At 33.9% G+C, this 23550-nt stretch overlaps 1 protein-coding gene across 1 annotated transcript; it reads left to right on the top strand.

The window, feature by feature from the left end:
- LOC132729559 (uncharacterized) lies at nt 1-22959 on the top strand. The gene is made up of 5 exons (XM_060715337.1): nt 1-104; nt 12890-13484; nt 15459-15617; nt 17694-17828; nt 22841-22959. Exons 2-5 carry the CDS (start codon nt 12909-12911, stop codon nt 22919-22921), a joined length of 951 nt encoding a protein of 316 aa, XP_060571320.1. The 5' UTR covers nt 1-104; nt 12890-12908; the 3' UTR covers nt 22922-22959.
- Nucleotides 22960-23550: the final 591 nt, after the last annotated feature.

Below are 23550 nucleotides of genomic sequence, written 5' to 3'. Positions count from 1 at the left end.
CCGTAAATTAGTTTTCAGTACGCATGCGCTATAAATTTGGAAGAATATCAGTATGGCGGAAAAAAGTCCTGGGTAATATTTTCTCAAAATTTGAAGAAATTGCAGTAAGTACCTTGTGAATTTTTAAACCAATAAGTAAATTATTTCGTACTTAGATGAAATGATAACATTATAAACAAAAATAAGTAACTCGGCCAGGTAAATTACCAAAGTTTTTTCAATTGAAAACGAAACTAGGAAGTAAAATAAATTTTGGGGTATTTCCGCGTTTTAAAATGCAACAAGCATTAATCAGTAGGGTTGGATATCGTTCTTCACGAAACGGTCCGATACCGATACCGGTACTGACGAAACGATACGGGTATTTTATCGATACCGATACTGATACTTTTACAATACCACATCAAACCCTTTGCTGCAAGTATAAGAACTGAAGAGATATAACATGTAGTGCTAGAAAATAAATAAGTTACATTACTTGTCTTTCTTAAATTTCATGCTGTAAAGTATACTTTTCTCAAGTTCCATGTTTTGTTGTTTTGTGTTTACTCTTTTTTACAACATTTACACATGTTAAATGTAAAATACTTTTACTTTTTCATCAAAAGAACATGACATAATTTATTATATTTTATACACAGAAAAATATCTTATGCAGGACAGCAGTCTGCAGCTGAGAAGTCTACAAATTATTGTTGTAATCTTGATTTCTGTAAATCTGAAAGAATTTAAGATAGTTGGTTATCTATTATTTTCTTACAGCTATTATTATTACTGTGTAGAAATTTTATTCTGATGCTGATATTCTTTTTTAAATCACATTATTGTTTACTGTAATAAATGAAATCACTGGATTGGTTGGCTTACTTTGCAATTTGGAATTACATGAAAGAAATTTCATTAGATGTTTTTTCAAAGTCACTTATGTTTCCAGTCTGTTCTACTACAACAGCACAAACATATTTTCCACCAGTAATTAACTTAGAAATTTGGAAATACATGTATATGCACAGACTGTTTCCAAAATGACTTGTTTACATTTTCATAATAACCTAATATTAGTCCTTGTAGAAGTCATAAAGCAAATACCTATGCTTTACAAATAATAAGAATTTGGTATTTATTAATATTGAATTTACATTTCAATTTTATACATCTTTTATTTTTTCAATAGCACGCACCGTGAACATCTTGCTACAGAAAAAAAGGGTATTGTCCTCACCAAATTGCATAATTCCATACTACTCAAATACGCAAAAATACCTAAGCCAACATTTGCAAAAAATCCTACAAAACACTATATGAAATATGTTTCAGTGATCTAAATGTGTAATACACACAAGTTGACCTTTGACAGGTGCATAATAGGGTATTCAAAAGAATATGCCTCCCTTTGATGTTGTTACTCTATCACCATCAAAGAGCCGCCGACATTCACACTTTTTGACTGAAGTTCTGTCAGCATTCTTTTGTTAAGAAAATGTATACTTGTTTAATAACAGTTCAGTGTTACACCAACAACAAAAGGAGGCGTATTTTGTAGGAATATTTCGGCCTGATTTATGTTCAAATCGTAATTCACGTGTAAATTTGTACATGTGGTAATGGAAGAATTAAAAGAACCTGGAATCATTAAATATTTATTCATTGTGAGAAACTTAAACTGAAAAAAGGATTTAATTATTTTTTAAAAGCATTGTTTGAATAAACAATTGTCATATGTTGGATTTAATTGTCATTACGGCAAAAGCTGTGTGCGATGTGTTTGGAAGGACTGTGTGCGATGTGCCGATGATTACTCAAGTATTTGATTTGTTTTCTCCTTGTTTCTTTGACATTTAAAACTTACAAACTTTTACCAAAATCTGTTTAAATAATTATTTTTTCCTGCCGATTAAAAAATATTATTATCTTGAACATAAGCGGCACAAGACTTTTACAAAAATATCGCCGCGTCACAAACTTCAACTTTGCCGCGAAAGCCGTACTCGCTGCGCGATAATAGTAGTTCATAGTTTGTTTTACGTGTTTGTAGGCTGTTTTTATTAAAAAAAATTCTTATTTTTTTTTGACATATTGACTATTAAATTATTTTTTTACAAAATTACAAAAGTATCAAATCCAGTACCGGTATTTTACGAAACGGTATATACCGGTAATTTACGAAGTTACTATTCGGTATAGGACCGATACCGGGAACCAGTGTCCAACCCTATTAATCAGACTATTTTAAAGCTCTTCTTCAAATGAATTCCTTATATTAATTGATGATTGTAAAACGGCCAGTCCTATTGTGTGTGGGTAGGATTATCAAAACGCGTGTGTACCGAAAACGAAAGTAGAAATGGCAATCACCCCTATCCTCGAGTGACCAGTTTCGACGCCCTTAAGGATTGTTTTGGATGCGTCTATAAAAACCATGTGATTGTATTGTATAAAATGTTGTAAGTTTTTAAAAAAATCTCTAACCTTCATGAAATAGGTAAATTTAAGCTGTTTTTCCAGCTATTCCTTTTCATGAACAATCCTACTTTGACTTCATCCATAATTAGCGGCCGATTTTATTGAGTGTGCCATTGATTGGTTTTAATTACACACTACAGGAGACTGTACATCATAATACTTTTACTTACGTTGTTCACCAATATCAAGAGCATAGACCTGCAAAGTATCAACCAGTGAAAACTAGTTTATCTATTCTTTATTTCTTTCATAAATAAAGCATAATTATATGCGGTAAAATGCTATTGTTGTATTTTTACAGTGGTTTGGATGGTTGCCCTAGTCTGTTTGACCTCCACTGCTGAAAAAATATAGGTTGGAAAATAGCACCTTTAATCTCTTTGTCGAACCTGCGAAAACAAAATAATACACTTATTGCAGCAACTAATTAAAATATGGAAATTCATTCCATTCAAATAAGATAAACATATCCAATTAATTTTCAATTAACATTCATTCATGATTAATAACCGTAAAAAAACACATACAGGTTGCTTTAGGGTGAAAAAATGCGCCAAAAAACAACACTATTGGGTAATTTTACTGCCATGTGACCTGAGAATGAGGAAATGAGGTCAACAGACAGGATGAGGTATTTTCCAGTCCATTTTTGCAAGGAAAACATGGAACGTAAAGTGAGGGTCAAAATTGCATTAGTGAAATCATACAAAAATCTCTTGAATAAAGTATAACATGCTAAATCTTACCTTTGGGTGTCTTACTTACTACATATTGTATCTTAACCAACGAGAGGAATCCCCTTTTGCTATAGCGTAATACAGTAAAACATAAATTTAAAAAGGGGGAGGTACAAATAAACGCATGCGAACAATAACACAACATAGTTTCTATTACCTACCTGCACAAATAGTTGTGAAGCGCTCTTAACATTCGTCTGTTTCGAAGGATTCTTCAAATCAGTGCAGAAATATGCTTTGGCGAAGACATTTTGGAAGCTCTGGTCAATTGATAAAGCCGGTGTATCGAGACCTTTCATTGGTTCTCGCCCAAGGCAATATGGAATGAAAGGTTTCGATACACCGGCTTTATCACGTGACCAGAGTTTTCAAAATGTCTTCGCCGAAGCAGATTAATTTTTATGCTTTAACTATGCTATGCTTTCATGACTGTTCTGCTAGGCGCTGTGCCGTAATTGGACTGGCATATCGATGTGGTGGTATGTGTGTATATATTCTCTCATTTCTATCAATTTATCTGCACACTTGTATCTTAAGTGATCCCACGCAGGGGAAAGTATAACTGTATTGAATTTAATTATTCCCTTTATATATACTTTATCTGTCTAAATTCATTGTATCCTAAGGATCTACTTGATCTTAACGTGATCCAGTTGACTTTCGAAAAAAGATATAATAGTTCTCTTGGTCCCAATCAGTGAAGAAGACAATAAAATGTCATCGTTGATTTGTGAGATATGTTAACAGAGAACAAACTCTATATATGAGAATGTTGAGCTTGTTTCAATGTGTAGTGCAGTTTGTGACTGTATATAAAGCTGTTCTGAAACCATCATTTTAGTGATGGTGGATGAGCAGTGGCTATGCTTTCATGACTGTTCTGCTAGGCGCTGTGCCGTAATTGGACTGGCATATCGATGTGGTGGTATGTGTGTATATATATTCTCTCATTTCTATATATATATATATATATATATATATAGCTTTAATGGAGTATACATACTGTATTTGTGTATATTTTGCTTCAAAACACAATGATACTAAAATTTTTATTTGGGTAATATACTATGTTCTATCAATTTTAGTGAAAATGTATATTGTAATTCATAATTAAGACAGCACTTTTTAGTATAAAACATTCATCTTACGTATATTTGGGCAATATTTGGGTAAATTTTTGCAATATTTGGGTATATTTTTGCAATATTTGTGTGTATTTGGATATATTTGGGTATTTCATGCTGCCCCCTATATTTATTCACGGGAGCTTGACATTCTATCAATAATTGAAAAATATGAGCAAATAATTAGAAAATAAAAGTAAATATACCCCTCTATACAATAAATAAGCATATTGACAACTGAATTAAAATATCATTCAATTATACACAAACACAATGTATGCATGGAAAATAAATTTCAACAAACCTGGTATTAAGGTATTAAACGATTACATGTTTAAACGGGTTCGTTTCGATTTTCTTTCATAAACGTTTAAGTATGGAACAGAATTAATGCATTTATTCCCTCTTGCTTGTTGACATTGGAACTTGCATTATGCTTGATTCCATCTTGCTTGTTGACATTGGAACTTGCATTATGCTTGATTCCATCTTGCTTGTTGACATTGGAACTTGCATTATGCTTGATTCCATCTTGCTTGATGACATTGGAACTTGCATTATGCTTAATTTTATCTTGCTACATGACATTAGAACTTGCATTATGCTTAATTCCATCTTGCTTTATGATATTTAAACTTTGCATTATGCTGGATTCCATTTTTCATTATTTCATTCAAACATTTCGTAGTGACCAATTCTTTCATTGAGTGATAACTATCAAACTGGAACAAGCCATTTGGAATACTAAAATGTTAACGTCATAAACCTTTATGTATAAGCTACCTTTCTTCATGCTCTATACAAACCATTTAAGGTTTAGTTTTTTTTGTATTACTTTTATATAGAAGTCATTTAAAATTGACTTTTTTTTGTTCCCTGATGGATTTTGTTAAAATGTGACTTATTTGATTTATAGCTCGCATGGCGATATTAATTACCATTAGCTTTTGCTTATATCCATTACTCAGTGTTTATGCTTAATAAAGCTCGGTGTCTGAGGCTTTGTGGATTATGTTTGATCATCTTACATTATGATAAACAATTTAAACTATGTCTAGCGATTTGTGAACTGTAAAGGGGCGAGAACTCTGTTATCGATATCAACGGAATTTTTCCATGATTCGCCTATCTTCGGAATTTTCCGTATAGATACTGCGTACATGTATATATAAATACGTACTAAGCGCTTAATACATAAATTGCAGTTGAAAGAATATAAATACAAGTAGTAAAGGATTATGCAATATAATTTTATATATGTATACAGTCTAATAGAAAAAATATGCTCGTATGGGGCAGTTATAAGTACAGTGGCGGATTCAGGCCCTGGCTTAAGGCCAAATATACGTTCATGAGCTGGGATGGAATATATACGTGTCAGTTTCATGCAGTGTACTCCCTTACCAAAACATATTATGCTGTCATCTAGTTGTAAAGCACCTGCCTAGGTACTCCAAAGGTCTTTATCTAATGACTTGGACATTAAAAAGCAAACATTATTGGCCTTTTAACTTAATAAATGTCTCTGAGTCACTAATAGTGGCGAATAGGTATGTAACACATTAAAATATACATGTATAATAAGGAAAGAAGGAAGTTGTTTATTTTTGTAAAATGTGCATAGTCAATTACAATTGAGCCGCATCATGACAAAACCAACATAATGGGTTTGCAACCAGCATGGATCCAGACCAGACTGCGCGTCCGCGCGGTCTGATCAGGATCCATGCTGTTCGCTATCAGTTTCTCTACTTGTAAAAGAGTTGGAAAGCGAACAGCATGGATCCTGATCAGACTGCACGGACGCGCAGGCTGGTCTGGATCAATGCTGGTCGCAAACCCATTATGTTGGTTTTGTCGTGACGCGGCTCAAATGTTGGGCATATGTGTGTCTGATTATAGATCAGATATCCCACACATACCACCACATTCACATACATTTGTGCTTAATGATATACTATGCACATCTTTCAGTAACATATTTTTTATCACAGAAATTTATTGAAATGATCCAATCTATAAAATTCTCACTAAATATGTTTTATTTAAATAAAAACACATACACATAATGTATAGGAATCTGCTTTCATTATTACGGGTCAAGTAAAAGTTGTGCCTGTCTATAAAAGAAACTTCCATATATTTTTTTTGCAATAACACTATACATGTATATTCATACTGCCCACTTACAGTTTAAAGGATTTAAAGCACAATATTTGTGTGAAGCCAAATTATATTTATTTTATTTTACAGAAAAAAAATCTCAAGTTTGTACTGTACTAAGTCGTGGCCACGAGTTACTTGTACTTGGCCACGAGATAGTTAAGTCGTGGGAACGAGATACTATATCGTAGCCACGAGCTACTAAGTCGTTTAAGTCGTGGGAACGAGATAACTAAGTCGTGCAGACGAGATAATTAAATCAGATTACACCATGATTTTTTAAACTTAGAAAATTTCTGTTTAAAGATTTACGTGCAACATTAATCTTTGAAAATACTGAAGTGTTCACTTTGAACTTGATACATGTCTTTAGGATCATAAGGTTCATAAATCAGACATTAATTTGACTAAGTTATAGCCCTTTGTTGGGACAATTCTATGATAGAATTTGTCATTTTGTACGTACAACGGCCTGTTAACATTGTTTATACCATAACTTGACAGGGACTTAGTCCTGGTTTATTTTATTAGGTAGGGACATTGCCCATGGACAGTAGATATCCTATAAGGATGTTTGAGGTCACGGGTCAGATAAACATGACACTTCATGTAAATTCCTTGTCTGATGAATGATTTAGAAAGAATAAGCCGTAGTTTATATGACCTAAAACGATCAATAGATGACACCTAATAGTTTTTGGTCAATTTGGTCAGAAATCAGGGTCACGATGACGCTCAATCTTTGACCAATCAATAACTAACATGTCACCTTTGTGCCACCGTAAGTTTGAGCATAGTATATATCTTAAAATTCAATTTCACTATTGCTCATACGACTATCACACACGCTCAAAAAATGTAAACAATTGTATAAGAGGTGAGTTGCCACTTGTATGATGAGTTATTAGAGACATCTATAACATTTTTTTCCACATGCTGGCGGATCTTCAAAAACACGCACTTTTCGTCTGTCGCATCGTGTTCTCTTGTTTTTCAGTAAATGTTCCCTTTACATGTCAGTCCCCAACTAACACTGTTCTGTATACGCCACTGTATAAAGGGGACGTTACTTTGTTTACTCCATGTGCCAAAATACGGGACCATCCGGAAAATAATGGGATGTACCGACAAAGCGACACCTGCTGTCATAATATGAACACGAATTATTGCAACTAGCATTATGCTTACTGCCAACTGCTTAGTGCGTACTGTCACATGCCACTATAATATCGCTATCGTTGTCATCTTCGTTGTAGATGCGCAGTGATCATGTATTGCATTATATTTGTAATCAGTGAATATATTGAAGCATATGAATGCTAAGACACATCAAATTCGCCAATTATTGATCAAAATTAATAATTTATTGTGACATAATGTCGACTATATAAGTGGCAGGTTTAAAGCAAAATTAAAGGTACTGAAAGAAACTTACCATGTTACATATAGTTATATCAAGAACAAGCAAAGAATGTTATCTTAAACACCAAACATGATACGTTGTCCTTAATAAAAGATGCAATTAAACATATAGCATTTTAAAATATGTGAGTTTGATGGTTTAGTAAGGAACACATAAGGTTGCAATTACATGAAAGTGCATTCAGTAATCATAAGGCATGATTGAATTCAGCAAAACACAGGTTTCCATTGTCATAAAGAAGTATAGAAGCAAGCATAATGTAAGTCCCGATATCATAAAGCAAGATGGAATAAATGCACTAATTCTGTTCCATGATTTAAGATATTGTTTACCGTTTAATCGAAATGACCATATTGTCTTACGAAATTTCTCAATCATTGCCTGTTATCATGGATTTTATCAATTCTTAGGTGGTTTATTCCAAAGTAAAAAAAACGGAAAATAGGTGTTTACAACCCTCCACACAGCATTACAGTGCAAAATTGCTCATGACATAATACATTTTTGGTAAAAAAGGGGTTTACAATGCAAAAATGTGTGCTGACTCAATCGTGATGAGCCCTGCACATTCTTTATTTGTACATGTATTAAAAATAGAAAGAAAGACATCATTGGGCAACTTAAATACATGGTGTGTATACTGTAGTATATAGAGGTACTACCGTTTAAATGGTGTCGTTTCGGTTCTCAATAGCAATCGTGTAAACGTTTACAAAAAAATGTAAACGTGGGAGCCTTACCTGGTATACACAATACAAAATTATACTGAAAACCATAGGCTAAACTCCTTTTTCCGATACTTTCTGTACATACCTCTTGGGAATTTCATCAAATGGAGTGTAATATAAACAAATTCTATGTTTTTATTCTTTTTAAAATTAAAGGGAAATAAAACAATTATTTCTTAATTTGTAAGAAAATAATTAAATATCTTAATATGAATAATTCCATACAAAAAATAAAGTAAATACGCAAGTTTAAACAGAAAATATCTCTATATATTATGGAAGATGCCACTACTGTACGACTGTCTTAATTTTATTGATTTTCATTATAAACATTTTATTTTTTGAAAAATTTGCAATAGATATTGAAGGAATACTGATAATTTAAAACACGTCAATTTTTTCACCTTGAACGGTAAAACAATGATAGAAAAATAGAAATATCATGAAATTGTATTAAGAACTGGTTGATGTTATTCCTATTTAAGAGCTTAATCTATAATGTACCGGAAAACGATGTTTAGCTAGGTTTTCAAAAAGGTCAATAATTACAACCCCTGAAATTTTAGATCAAAGCATTACATAATAATATATTGCCAATGTCAGCAAAATATTTTGGCTGGGACCCCGTTATTTTGATGGGCAAGGGGGGGCCAATTGTGAGTGAAAAGCAAATATAGGCGGGGTTTCAAAGTTCACAGGACTATTGAAAACACTTTGAAATAAGGTTTTATAAACAATAAGACACTCTTATAGATGTAAATGATTTAAATGATTTTCCCCCTAAAAGGCCTTTGAACCCCCCCCCCCCCCCCCCCCCCCCCACAAATGATACAACAATAGATTGGTACAAACATTTGTTTATGTAGAAAAGTCTTGCAGTAATAAGTGAAATGCCAAGTGGTTAAACACAGATTTTTATTTTACTTAGATCTTCTGTCAAACTGAAAAAAAACCCAACAAAATTTCCTGCAATGATAATGACAAAATTATTTTCTGCTGATGATTGTCGACATGCCTCTTTGATGAGATAAAAGGTCTGCCAGGTCTTTTGAACTTTGTCAAAATAAATTGATTAAATGTCTTTGTGTGATTTTTTGTGTCGCCTCTACGGAGTAGTGGCGACATATAGGGATCACTTCTCCGTCGTCCGTCCGTCTGTCCGTCCGTCGTTCTGTCACAAAACTTGTCCGGACTACTCCTCATAAACTACTGGTGCAATTTCATCCAAACTTTACAGGAATGATCAGTACCAAGTCTAGTTGTGCATATTATCAGCATTTTCCGGTTCATTGATTTTTGACAGAGTAATGGCCCTTTAATAATTTTTATTTTTAAAGTTTGTCTGGACTACTTCTCTTATATATATACCACTAATGCAATTTCAATGAAACTTTACAGGATTGATCTGTAGCTCAAGTCCTTGTGCATATCACACGGGTTTTCCGGTTGAATGATTTTTGGCCGAGTTATGGCCCTTTGATAAAAAGGTGTTTTTTTCTGTGTGTTGCATGATACACAAAAGCTTGTCCGGACTACTCCTCAAAAACTACTGCTGCAATTTCATCCAAACTTTACAGGAATGATCACTACCAAGTCTAGTTGTGCATATTATCAGTATTTTCCGGTTCAATGATTTTTGTCAGAGTTATGGCCCTTTAATAATTTTTATTTTTAAAGTTTGTCCGGACTACTTCCCTTATACCACTAATGCAATTTCAATGAAACTTTACAGGATTGATCTGTAGCTCAAGTCCTTGCGCATATTGCACGGGTTTTCCGGTTGAATGATTTTTGGCCGAGTTACGGCCCTTTGATAAAAAGGTGTTTTTAGCTCACCTGTCACAAAGTGACAGGGTGAGCTTTTGTGATCGCTTTTCGTCCGTTGTCCGTCCGTCCGTCGTCCGTCCGTAAACTTTTACTTTAAATGACATTTCCACATAAACCACTAAGCCAATTTCATCCAAACTTCACAGGAATGTTCCTTTGGTGGTCACCTTTAAAAATTGTTCAAAGAATTTAATTCCATGCAGAACTCAGATAGAAAAAAACTTTAAATATCTTCTTTTAAAAGACCCAAAGAGCTAGAGCTTAGATATTTGGCATGAAACATCTTCTAGTGAGTGTCTACAAAGTTTGTTCAAATAAAAGCCCTTGGGTCAAAATTATAGTAAATAGTCATATAGTAAAAACTTAAAAAAATTCTCTTTTAAAGAACCCAAAGAGCTAGAGCTAAGATATTTAGCATAAAACATGTTCTAATGGGTGTCTACCAAGTTTGTTCAAATAAAAGCCCTGGGGTCAAAATTGGCCCTGCCCCTGGGGGTCATTGATTTTCCCTATATGCATATAGTAAAAACTTAAAAAATCTTCTTTTAAAGAACTCAAAGAGCTATGGCTAAGATATTGAGCATCAAACATGTTCTAATAGGTGTCTACCAAGTTTGTTCAAATAAAAGCCCTGGGGTCAAAATTGGCCCCGCCCCAGGGGGTCATTGATTTTCCCTATATGCATATAGTAAAAACTTAAAAAATCTAGCTAAGATATTTAGCATGAAACATGTTCTAATAGGTGTCTACCAAGTTTGTTCAAATAAAAGCCCTGGGGTCAAAATTGGCCCCGCCCCAGGGGGTCATTGATTTTCCCTATATGCATATAGTAAAAACTTAAAAATCTTCTTTTAAAGAACCCAAAGAGCTAGAGCTAAGATATTTAGCATGAAACATGTTCTAATGAGTGTCTACCAAGTTTGTTCAAATAAAAGCCCTGGGGTCAAAATTGGCCCCGCCCCGGGGGGTCATTGATTTTCCCTAAATGCATATAGTAAAAACTTAAAAAATCTTCTTTTAAAGAACTCAAAGAGCCATCGCTAAGATATAGAGCATCAAACATGTTCCAATAGGTGTCTACCAAGTTTGTTCAAATAAAAGCCCTGGGGTCAAAATTGGCCCCGCCCCAGGGGGTCATTGATTTTCCCTATATGCATATTGTAAAAACTTAAAAAATCTTCTTTTAAAGAACTCAAAGAGCTATGGCTAAGATATTTAGCATCAAACATGTTCTTATAGGTGTCTACCAAGTTTGTTCAAATAAAAGCCCTGGGGTCAAAATTGGCCCCGCCCCAGGGGGTCATTGATTTTCCCTATATGCATATTGTAAAAACTTAAAAAATCTTCTTTTAAAGAACTCAAAGAGCTATGGCTAAGATATTTAGCATCAAACATGTTCTTATAGGTGTCTACCAAGTTTGTTCAAATAAAAGCCCTGGGGTCAAAATTGGCACCGCCCCGCGGGTCATTGATTTTCCTTATATGTGTATATCAAAAAATTTAAAAATCTTCTTTGAAAAAACCCAAATAGCTAGAGTTAAGATATTAAGCATGAAACATCTTTTAGTGAGTGTCTACAAAGTTTGTTCAAATAAAAGCCCTGGGGTCAAAATTGGCCCCGCCCCAGGGGGTCATTGATTTTCTTTATATGTGTATAGCAAAAACTTAAAATCTTCTTTGAAAAAACCCAAATAGCTAGCGTTTAGATATTAAGCAAGAAACATCTTCTAGTAAGTGTCTTCAAAGTTTGTTCAAATAAAAGCCCTGGGGTCAAAACTGGCCCGGCCCCAGGGGTGTCATTGTTTTTTAACTTTATGTGTGTAGTAAAGACTTTAAAAAAAATTTTCTTTTAAAAAGCCCAATGAGCTAGAGCTTAGATGTTTAGCATGAAACATCTTCTTATGGGTGTCTACCAAGTTTGTGCAAATAAAAGCCCTTGGGGTTAAATTGGCCCTGCAACGTTGGGGGGGTTGGGGGGCTTATATACAGGTGAGCGACCTCAGGGCCATCATGGCCCTCTTGTTTTCTGTGTGTTGCCAGATACACAAAAGCTTGTCCGGACTACTCCTCATAAACTACTGGTGCAATTTTATCCAAACTTTACAGGAATGATCAGTACCAAGTCTATTTGTGCACTGTCTGTCTGTCTGTCCATCTGTCACAAAACTTGTCCCAACATAAAATTGGCCATCATGAAGCGACACATGTGATTACTGATCGCTCTTGTATTTCAGCAAGTCTACTTTATATCATTGTTTGTTTTTTTCACCTAAGCACAAATTGTTAAAGGTGAGCTTTTGTAATCACAATTTGTCTGGTGTCTATCGTCTGTCCGTGCATCATTCAGATGGTTACAAAACTCTTAACTCTAAACTATTTACATGTATATAAAATTTGAACATAATTGTTTGTTTGTTTGTTTAGATATCGGTAGTTTATCAGGATGGCACTTCAACTACAGTTAGAGAAGAAAAACTACAGACAGTGGGTAAAGGCTGGTTTAGGACTTGGATATTTGAAGGAGGGACTGGTACCATTCTGTAATGACATAGCTGACCAACAACATAAGGATATCTTACAGAATATTCGGTCTACAAAATCATTAACATCAACTGCGACGTGTGGCAGCTGTCAAGTTGATACTCTCAAGCCAGACCATAAGCCAGCAGGGAATGCTGGAAACAAAGTTTGTCCTCTTGGGCAAGTAAGATGCAACTGCTGCTTTACTAAGGGCAAAACTGCTTGTCCGAACAAAATATGTGGCGCCATCTATGACTTTATTGTGCAAAATCATGCATCTTCACCACCTTCACCTAACTGGAAAAACAGCTGTGCTCAACAGTGGTCGACAGACCCTTGGAGCATTTGTAAATGTTTTATAAATGCTCCAGGGTACGAGCAGACGCAATCTGCTAGTGAAACTGATTGTACTGGGTTATTACACCTATTGATAAATAACCAGTATTTTCACAGCCACATTGCATGCGATTTCACAGTAACAAACAACCTGTTTTCAAAGGTAAACCATTAATAAAAATCTTTAATTTATCTTTTATCAGCCTCTATTGTAATGTTAATGATGTATATTCAGCATCAAAGTTAAAGGGAAAATGAAATTTTAACTATGAAGGTTATAAAGTAATTCACCACTTTAATGATTCACAACAAATGTAAAAAAAAAAAAATATCACCAATCATTTTTAGTGCAAAATTTGATGTAACAATTCAAGAGGCTTATGGATAATATATACTGTAAACATGTACAAGTGTAGATTTGTATTTAGAACTTTTTGAATACAGGCTATTTTTCCCCTATCCCATGGGTCCATATATATAAAGGCCCCATTCCCAAACAAAATTTTGTTATTTTTTTCCCAATCCGAGGTCGGTGATTTGAAAGAAAAGTACCTTATTTTTATGCCCCCGAAAGGAGGCATGAAATAATCGCACTGTCTGTCCGTCAGTCTGTCACACTTCATTCTTGTCCGGACTGTAACTTTGTCATACATTGAGTGATTTTGAAATAACTTGGCACAAATGTCTACCACATAAAGATGATGTGTCGTGTCCAAGAACCACGTCCCTACCTCAAAGGTCAAGGTCACACTATCATTTCGAAATTTCACATTATAGCAATTAGAGTAAATAGGTACATACATTTGTGTCCGGACTGTAACTTTGTCATGCATCGAAGGATTTAAAATAACTACATCAAAGCATAAATGTCTACCACATCAAGAAGATGTGTCACGTCTGAAAATTAAGTCTCTACCGCAAAGGTCAAAGTCACACTAACATTTGGAAGTTTCACAATATCACAATAAGAATTAATAGGTACACACAATCGTATCTGGGCTGTAACTTTTTTCATGCATGAAAGGATTTTAAAATAACTTGGCATAAATGTCTTCAACATCAAGACGATGTGTTGCATCCAATAATCAAGTCCCTACCTCAAAGGTCAAGGTCACACTACCATTTTGAAGTTCACTTTATCACAATTAGAGTATATAGCTACACATATTTGTGTCTGGACTGCAACTTTGTCATGCATCCAAGGATTTTAAAATAACTGGGCATAAATGTCTACCAGATCAAGAAGACATGTCGCGTCCAAGACCCATGTCCCTACCTTCAAGGTCAAGGTCACACTTATAGTTTGAAGGTACTCATTCCCTCGAGGAGAGTTTGAAGATACACATTCATGTCCTGACTGTAACTTTGTCATGCATGGAAAGATTTTAAAAAAACTTGGCACAAATGTCTCCCACATCAAGACAATGTGTCACGGCTAAGGTTAATGTCAGACTCTGTGTGTCTCCACTTGCACAAGAATTGTGTCCAGACTGTATCTTTGTCATGCATTGAGGGATTTTGAAATAATTTGGCACAAATGTCTATCTCATAACAACATTTTGTTGTGTCCAGAAACCACGTCCCTTCTTCAAAGGTCAAGGTCACTCTTATATTTTGAAGGTTCATGCTATCACATTAGAGATTACAGGTACAATAATACAAAGAACAATATTCAGCTATCAGTTACTTTCATTCTCTTTTCTTTCCATAATACTGCATGCTTAAGAAACATTTTCGGGGGCATTCGTCACTTGGGTGACACTGCTTTTGTTGTATTTGGTGTCGAGGTCCTGGACGTTTTGGAAATCTTTTAATTTCTGATCAGTTTCAACAAGATTTATTTAACTCGCTCAAAGAATTTTAACATCTTGAATGCTGGCATATTTTTCCAAAATGATAAATTACACAATTATTTTTTTCCCACAAATTGAAAAGAAAATTAAGACACAATTATACCAAATTTGCCAATTCTGGCATTTTTCCAAAATATAGGAAAAAGGCCTGATATAATTCATGATTGCATCTTGTTGAGTACAAAAACAATTTTCAACAAAACAATTTTTATTGCTTTATTTTTAAGCACTGTATATTTGTGCAACAATAGAACAATAGTGAACTTGTGTTTTCTATCTAATAGGTTCGTCAGTACAGGAATGATATTTTTCACTCAAGCAATATGGAATTAGAAGAAAGTGAGGCAAATTCTTATATTGACGATATGATAAAAGTTTTAAAAGATGGTAAGGAGCTATTACAACGATCAGATGCCCAGATAGCCGTGAAGAAACTTGAAGATGTAAGTTAAATAATGAACTATTTCAGTTTGAAATCTTTATAGTGTTAACATATTATGATTTAAGATAACAAGCCTGAGTCAAAATTTAGGACAAAGTTTAGGTAACAAAGTTTGAACTGGTAAATTATAGTCAAATTCAAAAGATAATTTCCTTAAGTTAATTAATAAAGTTACATAAACATACATAATAATGTACCTAAATATAAAGAAAAGAGATCTCATGAATTGATTAGTACAGAGTTAAACTTAGGAAATCTGGAACTTATAAAATTGGAAAAACTTCTAAAATCCGAACAATTTTCAGGATTTCGAAATTCTATATAATTCATACCTTTGAATTTCAGGACTTATAAAATCTGAATTACAAAACAATTTGTGTTAAAGTTTTGATAATATCAATTAAATATTTACTTCTAGTATCCAGAAATTGAAAAAGGGTGTGAACATGGTGAAGGTTTATTATACTTGAGATAATAAATTGGAAACATTTGTATCTTCCAATTAGCTGTGACCTGTATAATTCATACCTCTGAATTTTCGTACTTGTAAATTGTGAAGTCCAAATGACTTTGCAAAATGCAGTGTCTATTCTAGGATTTGAATAACAGGGGGGATTTTTATCGAAAAGTGACTGAGTGAGAATTTATTACATTTTTTTATTTTTTTCCTTCTTTTCTCTATGTAAAATTTTCCCCCTGCCTCTGAAAAAATAGGGGGGATTCATTCTCCAAAATACATATGTATGTGTAAATCCCCCTTCCTAGAATAGACACTGAAAATGTAAATATCTTCCAATTAGCTGATACAACCATATATCTTGATTCAACCAGTCAAGCTTTTAAGTGTGAAATTAAGATACTGAGAAGTATTATAAAAACCTGGAACCTTCTAGATTTGAACTTTTCTGCTAGTCCCAGGTTACACTGAAATATATGTAGAAATCAACAAAAATAAGAGGCTGATAGCCAGATATCTATACCAAACACCCTGTTCTAAAGGTAGAATTAAAAAGTCCACTTAAAAAGTGTGAGAGTTAAAAAAAAAAGAGCAATTCAGATAATTTTTGTGTCGCCTCTACGGATGTAGTTGCGACATATAGGGATCACTTCTTCGTCGTCTGTCCGTCCGTCTGTCTGTCCGTCACAAAACTTGTCCGGACTACTCCTCATAAACTACTGGTGCAATTTCATCCAAACTTTACAGGAATGATCAGTACCAAGTCTAGTTGTGCATATTGTCAGCATTTTCCGATTCAATGATTTTGTCACAGTAATGGCCCTTCAATAATTTTTAATTTTAAAGTTTGTCCGGATTACTTCTCTTATACCACTTATGCAAATTCAATTAAACTTTACAGGATTGATCTGTAGCTCAAGTCCTTGTGCATATTGCAAGGATTTTCTGGTTGAATGATTTTTGGCCGAGTTATGGCCCTTTGATAAAAAGGTGTTTTTTTCTGTGTGTTGCATGATACACAAAAGCTTGTCCGGACTACTCCTCATAAACTACTGGTGCAATTTTATCCAAACTTTACAGGAATGATCAGTACCAAGTCTAGTTGTGCATATTATCAGCATTTTCCAGTTCAATGATTTTTGTCAGAGTTATGGCCCTTTAATAATTTTTATTTTTAAAGTTTGTCCGGACTACTTCTCTTATACCACTAAAGCAATTTCAATGAAACTTTACAGATTGATCTGTAGCTCAAGTCCTTGTGCATATTGCACGGGTTTTCCGGTTGAATGATTTTTGGCCGAGTTATGGCCCTTTGATAAAAAGGTGTTTTTTTCTGTGTGTTGCCAGATACGCAAAAGCTTGTCCGGACTACTCCTCATAAACTACTGGTGCAATTTTATCGAATGATCAGTGCCAAGTCTAGTTGTGCACTGTCTGGCCGTCTGTCACAAACTTTGTCCCAACATGAAATTGGCCATCATGAGGCGACACATGTGATTACTGATCGCTCTTGTGTAATGAAGTTTGACCTGATATATCATATGTTGTGTATTATAAATCCCTTAGCTACATATTTTTCCCCCGAAAGAAATTATAGCACATAATTATATTTTTCATCAGCTGAAAGAGAAAGACTTCATTATAACTACTGAAGGGTTTGAAGAAATTCTGAGACAAATCAAGAAAGAAATGGAAAATGCTCCAACTAAAGAGGAATATAAGGAGCTCAAAACACAGATGTCAAAACTAAAAGAGGTAAATCTTCAAGTTTCAATTGTTTGTTTCCAGTTAATATACTGGTACATGTATTGTTTACATCCATGTTTTAAAAGAACTAATTTGTGTATGGCAGACCAGTATTATTAGCTTGTCAAGGCACACAATAAGGTTAGCAAATGCCAGTTGTCTGTTGTTACAAGGGATGATAAAAATTTAACCAGGTTTAATAGAAAATTAATTACTTATTGAATGCATTTGCATAAAAACACAGAATATAAATTGGAGTATATCCCCAAAATAATAGAAAGAAAATCATTATCAGCTATAAAGGTTATGCAGTTAAAAGCATGTAGAGCAATCCGATGTATGGTATAACCTTAAAATTTGACGGGATTTGTATTATATGAACAATTTTCTCATTCTGGAAGTAGGCCAATGCATGTTCGACAGATCTTTGATGCAAGAAGAACCACTGTGTATATATCCTAAAGATCTGAACAATCTGATATTCTGTTTGATTTTTAAATAGGCTTTTATTATCCCTAGCCGAAAGGCGGCGAGGTTATAGAAATAGTCTCCGTTTGTCTGTCCTTCCGTCCATTTTTGTCCGGAGCATATCTTAGTAAGTATTTGAGGTATCAACTTGAAACCTCATAGGTGAAGAGATCATATTGAGGAGGAGTGCTGTGCATAAGAAAGATAACTCTACCTTGCATAATTTTCCAGTTATTGCCCTTTGTTATTTTTAGCTCACCTGTCACAAAGTGACAGGATGAGCTTTTGTGATCGCTTTTCTTCCGGCCTCCGTCCGTCCGTCGTCCGTCAGTAAACTTTTGCTTTAAAAGACATCTCCTCATAAACCACTGAGCCAATTTCATCCAAACTTCACAGGAATGTTCCTTTGGTGGTCACCTTTAAAAATTGTTCAAAGAATTTAATTCCATGCAGAACTCTGGGTCAAAATTGGCCCCGCCCCAGGGGGTCATTGATTTTCCCTATATGCATATAGTAAAAACTTAAAAAATCTTCTTTTAAAGAACTGTAAGAGCTAGCGCTAAGATATTTGGCATGGAACATCTTCTAGTGAGTGTCTACCAAGTTTGTTCAAATAAAAGCCCTGGGGTCAAAATTGGCCCCGCCCCGGGGGGTCATTGATTTTCCCTATATGCATATAGTAAACACTTAAAAAATCTTCTTTTAAAGAACTGTAAGAGCTAGAGCTTAGATATTTGGCATGAAACATCTTCTAGTGAATGTCAACCAAGTTTGTTCAAATAAAAGCCCTGGGGTCAAAATTGGCCCCGCCCCAGGGGGTCATTGATTTTCCCTATATCCATAAAGTAAAAACTTCAAAAAATCTTCTTTTAAAGAACCCAAAGAGCTAGAGCTTAGATATTTGGCATGAAACATCTTCTAGTGAATGTCTACCAAGTTTGTTCAAATAAAAGCCCTGGGGTCAAAATTGACCACGCCCTGGGGGGTAATTGATTTTCCCTATATGCATATAGTAAAAACTTTAAAAATCTTCTTTTAAAGAACCGTAAGAGCTAGAGCTTAGATATTTGGCATGAAACATCTTCTGGTGAATGTCTACCAAGTTTGTTCAAATAAAAGCCCTGGGGTCCAAATTGGCCTTGCCCCAGGGGGTCATTGATTTTCCCTATATGCATAAAGTAAAAACTTAAAAAATCTTCTCCTAAAGAACCCAAAGAGCTACAGCTAAGATATTTGGCATGAAACATCTTCTAGTGAATGTCTACCAAGTTTGTTCAAATAAAAGCCCTGGGGTCAAAATTGGCCCCGCCCCGGGGTCATTGATTTTCCCTATATGCATATAGTAAAAACTTAAAAAATCTTCTTTTAAAAAACCCAATGAGCTAGAACTTAGATGTTTTGCATGAAACATCTTCTAGTGAATGTCTACCAAGTTTGTTCAAATAAAAGCCCTGGGGTCAAAATTGGCCCCGCCCCAGGGGGTCATTGATTTTCCTTATATGCATATAGTAAAAACTTATAAAATCTTCTTTTAAAGAACCCAAAGAGCTAGAGCTAAGATATTTAGCATGAGACATGTTCTAATGGGTGTCTACCAAGTATGTTCAAATAAAAGCCCTGGGGTCAAAACTGGCCCTGCCCCGAGGGTCATTGATTTTCCTTATATTCATAGCAAAAACTTAAAAAATCTTCTTTGAAAAAACCCAAATAACTAGAGTTTAGATATTAAGCATGAAACATCTTTAAGTAAATATCTACAAAGTTTGTTCAAATAAAAGCCCAGGGGTCAAAACTGGCCCTGCCCGAGGGGTGTCATTGTTTTTATACTAAATGTGTATAGTAAAAATTAAAAAATCTTCTTTTAAAAAACCCAATGAGCTAGAACTTCTTATGGGTGTCTACCAAGTCTGTTCAAATAAACAAATAAAAGCCCTTGGGTAAAAAATTGGGCCGGGTGGGGGGGGCTATATACAGGTGAGCGACCTCAGGGCCATCATGGCCCTCTTGCTCAAACTTAATTTTTGTCCAGAGCATAACTCAAAAAGATTATGAGATATAAACATGAAACTTCATAGGTGGATAGAACTCACTCAGGAGGCGTGCAGTGCACAAGAATAATAACTCTACACTTCATAATTTTTGAGTTATTGCCCTTTGTTATTTTTCATACTTGATTTTTCATCTGAGTTGAGCATAACTCAAAAGTCTTTGAGATGTCAACATTAAACTTCATAGGTGGATAGATGTTATTTAGGAGGAATGCTGTGCACAAGAACGATAACTCTTCCCATTATAATTTTTGAGTTATTGCCCTTTGTTATTTTTCATACATTTTTTTGTCCGTAGCATGTGTCAAAAAGTATTTGAGGTATCAGCTCGAAATTTCATAGGTGGATAGATCATATTAGGAGGATAAGTGCAACACACAAAAATGATAACTCTACCCTGCATAATTTTTCAGTTATTGCCCTTTGTTATTTTTCATGCTTAATTTGTGTCCAGAGCATAACTATAAAAGCCTTTGAGATATCAACTTGAAACTTCATAGGTGGAAAGATCTCATTAAGGAGTGCAGCACACAAGAATGATAGCCTACCCTGCTCTATTTTTCAGTCATTGCCCTTTGTTATTATCAGCCATCAGTATTTACATAGGTTTCAAATCTTTAATCACTTCAGGCGTCAGTTTTCATTACCAAAAGACCTCTTAAAATTGAATTATTCTGCTCTTCTACATATATATTCTTCCAATGAGCAAACACATTCGGCGAGGATGGCCATGTTGACATTGCTCTTGTTTAAGTAAATTTTGACTGTAAGAAAATGGTGGCTTATTTTTTGAGACAGGCTTGTTTTCAAGACAGCTTATTATCAGATTTTTATCAGATTTTTAGGGTATATCTCTGTAAAAGCCATTATCATACTCTTTTGTAATTGTCTTAATGGGGATAAAGACTTATTGTAATAGTGGAAAATTCCGTCCTCTAAACTTGGTTAAAAACTTGCACCTGTAATGAATTATAATATGTCTAAGAAAATAATTTCGCTGAATGATAATGTATCATACATACGAGAAAAATAATAAAATAATACAAGTCAGAAAAAAATTGTCATTGTATGGAAATAAATGTAACGCATATTATCCCATTTTGAATAATATCGTTAAACTGTTTTTACAAAAATTTACCATAAGGACATTAATCATTTTGTTAAATGCACTCGCCTCCAGATTGAAAAAATTGAAATAAAATTTCAAGTTAACAGTAAATACTGGTCTAGGTGTAATGAATCATTAATGAAGACACCCTAATATTTCAATCTTAAGTTTAAATTTATGTACTGTCATCATATGTATTACATTATTTATCAATTCTAATCCTAAGGACAACAAATAAATACAAATATCAAAGCCAAAGCACTTTATTAGTTTCTCTCTTTGTTTGATACAAACTTGGATTCCATGGTCACAGGTTGTTATATTGTCCTGTTCTATCAGGCTATCCTTAAAAAAATGTTTGTTTGCAGTAACCCGACCCAGAATTTTCAAGGTCGGTAGGCTAAGGTCGATTTTTTTTTTTTTATTGAACTGTACTCCCATATAAACATGGAATTTCAAAATGCTGGACAATATATGCTTTGATAATCTGGTAACAATTAATAAATTGATAACTGAATTCTAATTTAATAAGACCTACATTTTTATTTCTTCTATTAACCTTTAAAAGAACGAAAACATTACAGCACAAGGCATAATTTTCTGATTCAAAAAATTTTTTTTTTATCCAGACCATGAAAAAAAATTGTGAGTAGGGGCAAATTTCGGTCGCGTTACTGCAAACAAACATTTTTTTAAGGATGGCCTCACATGGTAAGAAATCGCAGGTCAGAACAAACCTAAAAGATCTATAAAATTATGATACAAGTATCTCAATCAATAATAAACTAATGTTATCTGAACTCGGTACACCAGGAGGTGCTTCAGCCTCTGTATCATAGAGAGATACTGTCTCTGAAGCAATGTTGGTAGTCACCTACAGGTTTAACGGGAGGGACTTTAAAGATTTACCCTTCGTATGTCAATCCACAAAACATGATCCCATGCTAATGCAAAAAGTACTGAAAATGTTCATTTGAAACTTAAGAGATGACTAGATGTCAATCTGGAGATTTATAATGTTTTTGTCTTTCTATAATGTTGAAAAATTTGGTTGCTATGGCAAAAAATAGATGAAAAGTATGGTGAATATGGTATGAAAATATTTTCATGAAACTTGAAAATATGGCAATACAGCTTATAAATATTTATCATTGATAATAAAATTATGTACATGTATGATTGCACCAAAAAATGTCAAAATGTAAAATTCTTTGTAGAGAAATTGTCCATTGCAATAAGATTGATTTTCAATGAAGGAAATTTGATGTTCTTGAGATATATTAGGCCACTGTATGTTGAACAGACTGACTAAAACTAAGAATATTACTGTATAAAATAGAAATGATTAAAAATTACTGAATAAAACACAATTATTTGTATGATAATTTATGTTGTAGGAGATAAAAAGACTCCAAGTAGAAGATTCTCCACAACAAAAACAGCTAGAATTTGAAAAGGCTAAATCAGGTATGTTATAATTATGAAAATAAAAAGTCAGGTATGTTATATAGAATAATTATAAAAAGGCTAAATCATGTATGTTATATAGAATATGAAAATGCTAAATCAGTTTTATTATATAGAATATGTAAAGGCTAAATCAGGTATTGTATATAGAATATGTGAAGCCTAAATCCGGTATGTTTTATAGAATAAGAAAAGGCTAAATCAGGTATGTTTTATAGAATATGATAAGACTAAATCTGGTATGTTGTATACAATATGAAAAGGCTAAATCAGGTATTTTTTAAAGGATATGAAAAAGCTAAATCAGGTTTGTTGTATAGAATATGAAAAGGCTTAATCAGGTATTTTGTATAGAATATGAGAAGGCTAAATCAGATATGTGGTATAGAATATGAAAAGGCTAAATCAAAGTTTGTTGTATAGAATACAAAAAGGCTAAATCAGGTATTTGTATAGAATATGAAAAGGCTAAATCAGATATTGTGTATCAAATATGAAAAGGCTAAATCAGGTATGATGTATCACAGTGACTCTCTGTTGACTAGCTTCAGTCTGACTGATTTTTGTGCCCCACTTTAGTGACGGGCAATTAGATTTACCCTTGTCCGTCCTTCTTTCTGTCTGTCCTTCCATCCATCTG

The sequence above is a fragment of the Ruditapes philippinarum genome, unplaced genomic scaffold, assembly GCF_026571515.1.
Source record: "Ruditapes philippinarum isolate M1 unplaced genomic scaffold, ASM2657151v2 ctg5798_1_1_1_1, whole genome shotgun sequence".
NCBI lineage: Eukaryota > Metazoa > Mollusca > Bivalvia > Venerida > Veneridae > Ruditapes > Ruditapes philippinarum.
This window is presented reverse-complemented; position numbering and strand designations above follow the sequence as displayed.